The sequence below is a fragment of the Coregonus lavaretus genome (assembly GCF_964263955.1).
Source record: "Coregonus lavaretus genome assembly, chromosome: 40".
Taxonomy (NCBI): Eukaryota; Metazoa; Chordata; class Actinopteri; order Salmoniformes; family Salmonidae; genus Coregonus; species Coregonus lavaretus.
In genome coordinates, this window is record NC_140027.1 from 10202941 (window position 1) to 10212022 (window position 9082).

At 43.6% G+C, this 9082-nt stretch overlaps 1 protein-coding gene across 1 annotated transcript; it reads right to left on the reverse strand.

Moving 5' to 3' along the window:
• Positions 1-3671: 3671 nt before the first annotated feature.
• On the reverse strand, positions 3672-5650 carry LOC311113729 (uncharacterized protein). The gene is made up of 6 exons (XM_084157041.1): positions 5572-5650; positions 5253-5343; positions 5090-5143; positions 4750-4869; positions 4465-4581; positions 3672-4190 (listed from the first exon to the last, which is right to left on the reverse strand). Exons 2-6 carry the CDS (start codon positions 5335-5337, stop codon positions 4183-4185), a joined length of 384 nt encoding a protein of 127 aa, XP_084013167.1. The 5' UTR covers positions 5338-5343; positions 5572-5650; the 3' UTR covers positions 3672-4182.
• Between the last annotated feature and the right edge of the window lie 3432 nt (positions 5651-9082).

Sequence of the window (9082 nt, forward strand, 5' to 3'; positions counted from 1 at the left end):
TGCTGGCCTATACTACTCGTGATTGATTTATCTGTTGTTAGGACACTCTCTAACCCTCAAGCACACTCACTAAGTATGGAATGCATTAGTCAATAGTGGAAAAATTGCAAGCATTTGTCCCAAAACATCATTGGTGCCACCACAGATACAATGTGAACATTTCTTGAATTTATATAGAATTTAGAGAGAGGTATCTCTACTGCCTTCGTCACTCTGCGCTGCAGAGGGTTGTAAAGCATCTCATAATCTCACCTACAGGTGCTAATGGGCCACATCCAAATGTTGCTGATCAGAATTCAGCAATCGGATTGGAGTATATGGGAATTTCAAAACTGAAAAATCTGAATCTGATCATTCTGATTGGGATTTGGTAATCCAATCTGACCTTTAATCGAGATTCAATGTTTTGTGCTTTGATGTCACATCTGGATGATCTTTATTCCACTGGAAAGGTGGATTCATGATGGATTTACAAATGTGAAAGGCACTACAACCAATACATTAATGTACCTAAGGTGGGGAGGTTTAAAACACCAAAGGTTCATTCTGTTAAATTGACTGCTGTGTAGGTATGTGGTGAGTTATAATATGCAGGCTCTATTATTCAATACTTTATTCCTTGTAGTTTACAGATCTCTGTTTCCCTATGACAGTGTAGAAGTAGTAACATGACGTGTCAGTAGATGGCAAGGTGTAGGCCTATTCAAAGCACTGAAAGTCAGTTATCTTGATATTGCGTTATCTGGATCAGATTGATCCAATCCTTTTCAGAAAAACTGTCTCAAAATCAGACAGATTGATTTGATCCTGGATTGCAAAATATGGGATTACAGAATCTGGATCGTTCTTTGACGGATTAAAAAAAAAATTAAACGGCCCTGGCCGATCTCTTCCACCCTCAACTGCTTTCTGACTTCTTCACAGACTGAACCACTTGGACCATTGGCGAGTGATTTTGAAATGAGGAGAATGTGCAGCAAGTCTGCAGAATGACTCCCTTATGTTGTGATTGGCACTGCTCTAGGACACTTGAGTTCAAATACTATTTGACATATCAAATTCTTCAGCTGTGCTTGATTGAGCTTGCCTGTTTTAATGGAACCAGTAATCCCAAAAGTGCGAACTCCAGGCAGGCTAAAGCTAACTCTCAAATCATTTGAAAGCTTTCATATTGTGTTAGTGAGTGAAACTGTTCCATGATTATGAGATTGAGAGATTAAGTGAAGATGTTCTAGTATATCCAAAAAAATATGGATGTATTGATGTTCTTTCTGCAGATGTCAGTTGTCACAGACTTGTTGCTGCTGGATAGTGAGGAGCTGACTGAAGAACAACTGGAAAGATCTCAGCCTGCATCCTGACCCTCCTGCAGGAAGCCAGCTGGAGAACGATGTCAGGCAGGACACAGTGGTGCAGAGCTACCGTGATGAGGGAACAGTAAAGATCACCTCGGACATCCTGGTAAACTTGAAGATTAACCAGAATTATATAGCTGAGAGATGTTACTTCTCAAGACTGGAAGTTTCAAGAATCTGTCTTTTGAATTTATTTTCAACTGCTGATTGCCTTCTATGTTATGTAGATGATCATGCAGTATAGACATTTTGAAGGCTCATAATAATGAATGGAATGGAGTGAATGGAATTGTATCAGGAATGGAAACCAGGGCCCGTATCCACAAAGCGTCTCCGAAAAGGTCCTAGGAATTCTGTTAATACCTGTTTTAAGACAACAAAAAACTCCCAGGTCAGAGTAGGTTTTAGGATGATGTTAAGACACTGCTCAGACAAACTCTGAGCCAGGAGTAAAATCAACATGTGCGGACCAACTGGCAAGTGTCTTCACTGACATTATCAACCTCTCCCTCACAGAGTATGTAATACCTACATGTTTCAAGCAGACCTCCATAGTCAGTGTGCCCAAGAAAGCGAAGGTAACCTGCCTAAATGACTACCTGCTTCCTGCCATCCAGGACCTAAATACTAGGCGGTGTCAGAGGAAGGCCCACAAATTGTCAAAGACTCCTGTCACCCAAGTCATAGACTGTTCTCTCCCAAGTCTAGGTCCAAAAGGCTCCTTAACAGCTTCTACCCCCAAGCCATATGACTGCTGAACAATTCATCAAATGGCCACCCGGACTATTTACATTGACCCCCCCCCCTTTGTTTTTACATTGCTGCTACTCGCTGTTTATTATCTATGCATAGTCACTTTACCCCTACCTACATGTACAAATGACCTCGACTAACCTGTACCCCCGCACATTGACTCGGTATCGGTACCCCCTGTATATAGCCTCGTTATTGTTATTTTATTGTTAGTTTTTATTGCATTTTTTACTTTTGTTTATTTAGTAAATATTTTCTTAACTCTATTTCTTGAACTGCATTGTCGGTTAAGGGCTTGTAAGTAAGCATTTCACTGTTGTATTCGGCGCATGTGACAAATAAAATGTGATTTGATTTGAAGTTGAGACCCCAGCTGAGCCAAAATATATATATATTTTTTTTTTTATTGGTCCTTGGGCCACCAGTTGCCTATCCCTGGCCTAGTGGTTATAAGTATTTATGTACCGTATATCATGTGAATTAGGCCTCAGGAAATCATTGTCAAAAGTGCAAGAGATACTATACTGTTGCATGTAGGTCTAGATTATGTATTGGTTGATCATATAGAAATACCAAAACATTATTTCAACAACTCCAAAGCAATTGCCTGTCTATGGCGCAGGAACTACTGACTCGCTGCCCTTTTCTATTTTCAAGACATCTGCTGGTAACTCTTAACCCCATAAAGTCGTTTTTCACTATCTTGACATTTTGGCTTCTACAGGCATTTATGTAATAGGCATCATGAAGTGTTTTAGGTCTATGGATTCAGCACACTGTCAGCTACAATAAATATAATGGCAAAACATACTTTTGAGACATTTATATGAGTGATAATGTGCCATAAATGCAAAAAAAAAAAAAAAAACGTTTTTTATTGTGAAAATCACTGCAAACCATAATGAACAAGATATCCAAATACTAGATTGTAGTTCCCCCAGGTCTTGAGTACCTCTAAGTTTTAGGGTGGCAAAAAATAAAGAATATACGTTTTTCAACAGAACAAAAAGCCCAGTTACCGATAATTGTCACGTACAGTGCATTTGGAAAGTATTCAGACCCTTTCCCTTTTTCCACATTTTGCTACGTTACAGCCTTATTCTAAAATGGATTAAATTAATTGTTTTCCTCATCAATCTACACACAATACCCCATAATAAAAAGCGAAAACAAGTTTTTAGAAATTGTAGAAAATGTATTTACAAAAAAAAACATTCATTTTGGGTGGAGGAATATAGCTGGATCTACACAACCGATCGTGGGTTTCATCTTGACATTAAACTACTTTAGAGGTTTGAAAACGTATGACAAACTTTGATTTGTAAGTGTAATGTCTCTAAGTCAAAAAAGTGAAAATATCCTTAAAACACCCTTGGATGTTTTTTAATGTTTGAAGACAATTGTGTCTGCTGCCACTCAGTGCTCTGCATGCACAGTGGCCACAAAAATAAATGTTTCTTAACACCTGCATCTGTATTATGGTCATGTTTACATTGTAACAAATATTGAATAAAATAATATTATGAAACATGTATGATGGATTTGGAACACTGCTAAACATGTGTAATGCTTGATAGTTTATTGAAGGATCACAATACGACACATCAACCATTCAAAATTGTTACCAAAAATTCAGATCATCATTATTTATTTTACATTTACATTTTAGTCATTTAGCAGACGCTCTTATCCAGAGCGACTTACAGTTAGCGCATACATTATTTTATCGAACCCACAACCCTGGCGTTGCAAACGCCATGCTCTACCAACTGAGCTACATTTATCCACTAACTTAACCAACCATCTATCATGTATCAGGACATCAAGTGCATGTTTGTAAATAAAACATATATTTTTCAGAATGTTGATGAGTTCTTCTAATTACCAAAGTACCAAACAATTCTGTTACTGTTTTTATTTTATTTGTTATGGATGGATAATGGATTAAATGAAATAAAGTAATGCTGTCAGAGATGATAGTGGATTCCATATGGAGACTGGAGAGGAACCACTGTGGCCCCATTCTGGTCACTCCTCACCCCAAAAGCACTGAGACTGTGCTCAAAATGGCTCCTCAATCAACTGTGGAATAAATACAGTTTAAAATATGCTTTATAGATTTTCAATACAGATCTCAATTATTATTTTAAACCTAATGTTGTAATATCCACATTTGACTACCACTTATTTTGACTTTATTCAATGTTTATCTACCTCAACTATTTGGAAAAGTTGGTATTTACAACAAAAAATGAATATAACAATTTTTGGTCTAACCGCCCCTTTCATTCTACTGAAGTTCTATCAGCTAGATACACTGCAGATAGATAGATAGATAGATAGATAGATAGCTCACATGCTGCTTCATCTTCAGCACCCCCAGCAGTCTTCATAGAAACCCCATCAGCGTTCACATCAGCAAACATCTTTTCCAAGGCCGCCTTTTCACCTTTTAGATCGTCCTCCAGAAGAGCTGAGGAAAAAATGTATATACATTTTTTGGGTTTAACCTCCCCTTTCACTCTACTGAATTTCTATCAGCTAGATACACTGCAGATAGATAGATAGATAGATAGATAGATAGATAGATAGATAGATAGATAGATAGATAGATAGATAGATAGATAGATAGATAGCTCACATGCTGCTTCATCTTCAGCACCCCCAGCAGTCTTCAGAGAAACCCCATCAGCATTCACAGCAGCAAACAACTTTTCCAAAGCCGCCTTTTCACCTTTTAGATCGTCCTCCTCCAGAAGAGCTTAGGAAAATATATTTTTCATTTGAGCAAATTATATCAGATTAAAACCTGGCAGTAATAGTGGTACACAACACACCACGATGCTAATCAACAAGAGACATGGAGTTAGCCTTCACCCTTGTTATAAACCTCAAGTAACTTCTCCTTGGCATGCATGATGTTCAGATAGATAGGCTCAGAGATAGATAGATACATACAGTAGCTAGCTATATGTACATACGTGGAGCTTCATCTTCTGCAATGTCATTCTCCAACTTCTCCATGGCACTATCCTCTTGGGGAAGATTTGTCATCATATCAAAATATTTCAGATTAAAATCAGCAGTAGTAGTACACACACACACACACACACACACACACACACACACACACAAAATACATACCTTCCTCAGAGTTATCTCTATTGAGTGGGCTTGCTAACAGCATGCCCACTAGAGAAAACAGTAGAAACACACTCTGGATCTTCATCCTTTACTGAAGCACATAGAGAATGGCATGTTAAAACACACACACACTGGGTCATCATCCTCTAGCAAATTAGATAAACAGTGTTGTTAGCATGTGACATTATACAGTTGTCCACCAATATACTCTTGTATGCAACAGTCCACCTACACCAGTCCAGCCATACACACCAGTCCACCCTTAGACACCTATCCACCTCTATACATCTGAGAATATGCTCAGTGAAAGCAAACTAACCTCTGATAGTTGGAAGATGCTGACTGATTGATGCCTGGTTGTCTTGGTGATGTCTTCTGGACCTCAGTAGTAGATGAGTGTCTCTCTGCCCCTTGCAGTCCTGTCTTATACTCTTTCTGCAGCTTACTGCCCCACCTGGCCACACCTATAACTAACAAAATGACATTATAGACGTGACAATAACCACAGTCACACACCCTGGAGTGTATTCCCTCCCTCCAGGCAAAAATAGGCTGAATCAACATTAGGCTTTCCTCGTAATTTAACTGACTTCATCAATGTAATCATGTTGCATAAAAATGGCTAGTTCGTTGGATTTGCAAAAAGTACGTGAGTTGTCTCATTTCTACCAAGATTTTGAGTCAAATCAACGACACGATTGAACCTATAAATGAATTAGCTTGCAAGTTTACTAGATAGCTACAGTAGTTGCCGTGCTAACCAAACAAACATACTTGCTATTTAAGCTAACCAAACCTTCAGTCCTAGCTTGCTATTATGAAAATCGAACTCAACAACACCAATACTGTTTTCAATTTGACTTTTTCTTTCAAAAGCAGCTCAAACAAAACATGTAAAAATCAACTATAGCCATTGAAATCTTCTATCGTGCGAATATTAATGATTGCATGTTTCCTTCCAATATTGTTTCGAACATTTTGGACTGATTCCTGACTGAGCATTCTACTCAATGCATCATCAATGAGCAATGATGAAGATTTCAAAAGTGCATTACAGTCACTTGGAATTACAATGACATTCAAAAGTATCACGTTTCAGGAGAAGACCCAGATGCAGACAGTGTTGAAGTAACAAAGGTTTATTACAAAAACAGGGGGCAGGCAAACAACAGGTCAAGGGCAGGCAGAGGTCAATAATCCAGGGTGGTGTGACAAGGTATAGAACGGCAGGCAGGCTCAGGGTCAGGGCAGGCAGAATGTTCAAAACCGGGAAAACTAGAAAACAGGAACTTGAAAAAGACAGGGCCAAGGGGAAAAACACTGGTAGGCTTGACGAAACAAAACGAACTGGCAACAGACAAACAGACAACACAGGTATAAATACACTGGGGATAATGGGGAAGATGGGCGTCACCTGGAGGGGGTGGAGACAATCACAAAGACAGGTGAAACAGATCAGGGTGTGACAGTACCCCCCCCCCTCCCCTCTAGGGGCACCACCTGGCGTCCTACCTGGGCGCATACCTGGTTGACCGGAGTGCCGGTGTTGAAACTCAGCGATGAGGCCTGGGTCCAGGATGTCCCAGCACCTCTCCTCCAGGCCATAACCCTCCCATCCCCTGCCCCGAGGTGGAATCGAACCCTCACCGTGTACGCCAGTTGGCCGTCTATGAAATGGGGGAGATGGGTGGGCCTGGAAACAGGAGACATAGGGCTGTGAGACATGGGTTTGATCCTAGACACATGAAAAGTGGGATGTATATGGAGGGTACGGGGCAACAGATGACGAACAGCAGAGGGGCTAATGATCTTGGAGATAGGGAAAGGGCCGATAAATCGGGGGGAAAGTTTGCAGGACTCCACCCGGAGGGGCAGATCTTGGGTGGACAGCCATACCTTCTGCCCGATACGATACCGGGGAGCCGGGGTCCGGTGGCGGTCCGCCTTTCGTCGATACGTGGAGGTGGTCTTGAGAAGAGCCGACCGGGCTCTTCTCCAGGTACGACGACAGTGGCGTACAAACATCTGTGCCGAGGGTATGTCAACCTCTTCCTCTTGCTCCGGTAAGAGTGGGGGCTGATAACCCAGGGAACACTCAAAGGGCGAAAGACCCGTGGCAGAGCAAGGAAGGATGTTGCGGGCGTAATCGACCCACACTAGTTGCTGGCTCCAGGTGGTGGGGTTGGCGGAGACCAGACAACGCAGAGTCGTCTCCAGGTCTTGGTTAGCTCGCTCCGACTGGCCGTTGGACTGAGGGTGGAAACTGGAGGACAGGCTGGCCGACGACCCAATGAGTGCATAGAACTCCTTCGAGATCTAAGGACCCCGGTCGGAGACCATGTCCACTGGGAGTCCATGGATCCAGAAGACGTGCTGCACCATGAGCTGGGCCGTCTCTTTGGCGGAGGGTAGCTTGGGGAGAGGAATGAAGTCGGCGGCTTTGGAATACCGGTCCACAACTGTCAGGATGGCGGTGTTGCCATCAGATGGGGGAAGACCCGTGACAAAGTCCAGGGATATGTGAGACCAGGGACGGTGAGGAACAGGTAGAGGTTGGAGGAGACAAGCCGGAGCTTGCCGAGGAGTCTTGTTCTGCACTCACAGATCGTGCAGGCGGCAGATCGTGCAGACGTCAGGAACCACGGTAGGCCACCAAAAGCGTTTTTGCACAAAGGTGAGTGCAGACAGGGGGGAAGCTAGGGTGCTGTGACCCCGGATAAAGTGGCGATAAAAGTTGGCGAATCCCAGGAAACGTTGCTCCTGCACTCTGGACGTAGGCTGGGGTCAATCCACCACCGCTCTCCCCTTCCCGGGATCCATCTGTACACTCACTGCAGCGATGATGTAGCCCAGGAAGGGGATGGTGGAGCGATGGAATTTGCATTTCTCCACTTACACAAAAAGCTGGTTCTCCAGGAGGTGTTGGAGGACTTGTCAGACGTGGAGCACGTGTTCTTGGGCGGAGGGGGAGAAGACGAAGATGTCGTTGAGGGAGATGAAGATGAACCAGTTCAACATGTCGCGGAGAACATCATTAACCAGGGCCTGGAACACAGCTGGAGCATTGGTAAGGCCAAATGGCATGACCAGATACTCGTAGTGACCACTGGCCATGTTGAAGGCTGTCTTACACTCGTCCCCCTCCCGTATCCGCACCAGGTGGTAGACATTCCTTATGTCCAGCTTGGAGAACACATTGGCCCCCTGGAGCGGCTCGATGGCCAAGGAGATGAGTGGTAGCGGGTAGCGGTTCTTCACCGTGATGTCGTTGAGGCCCCAGTAGTCGATGCACTGGCTCAGGGTTTTTTCCTTTTTCTCCACAAAGAAGAACCCTACACCGGCAGAGGGAGGCAGAAGGACGGATGAACCCAGCAGCTAGGGAGTCCTCAATGTAGGTCTCCATAGCCTTGGTCTCCGGACCCGACAGCGAGTACAGTTGTCCCCGGGGCCGAGTGGTGCCTGGGAGAAGGTCGATTCCACAGTTGTATGTTCGGTGCGGCGGAAGCAAAGTGGCCCGGGCCTTACTGAACACCTCCCGGAGGTCCTGGTACTCCGCGGGAATGGCAGAGAGGTCAGAGGCAACTTCCGAGCCCCCAGGAAGACATCCCCGGGGCCGGCTGCGCTGACTTCAGGCAATGAGCGTGGCAGAACGGGCTCCAGCCCATGATGGCACCAGTAGACCAGTCAATAAAGTGGTTGTGTCGCTGGAGCCAAGATAAACCCAATACCATGGGAACCTGAGGAGACTTAATTAGCAGGAATTGGATAATCTCGCTGTGGTTCCCTGATACTCGTAGGTTGATGCTGGTGGTATTGTGGGTGACCCGGCC

What these genes read in the sequence shown, in the direction of transcription:
- LOC311113729 (XM_084157041.1), bottom strand. Translation starts at nt 5,337, where the DNA reads ATGAAGATCCAGAGTGTGTTTCTACTGTTTTCTCTAGTGGGCATGCTG. An exon ending in TAGAGATAACTCTGAGGAAG is followed by an intron (nt 5,144 to 5,252) that starts GTATGTATTTTG and finishes ATCTTCCCCAAG; the next exon opens with AGGATAGTGCCATGGAGAAG. An exon ending in TGCTGAAGATGAAGCAGCAT is followed by an intron (nt 4,582 to 4,749) that starts GTGAGCTATCTA and finishes TTTTTTCCTCAG; the next exon opens with CTCTTCTGGAGGACGATCTA.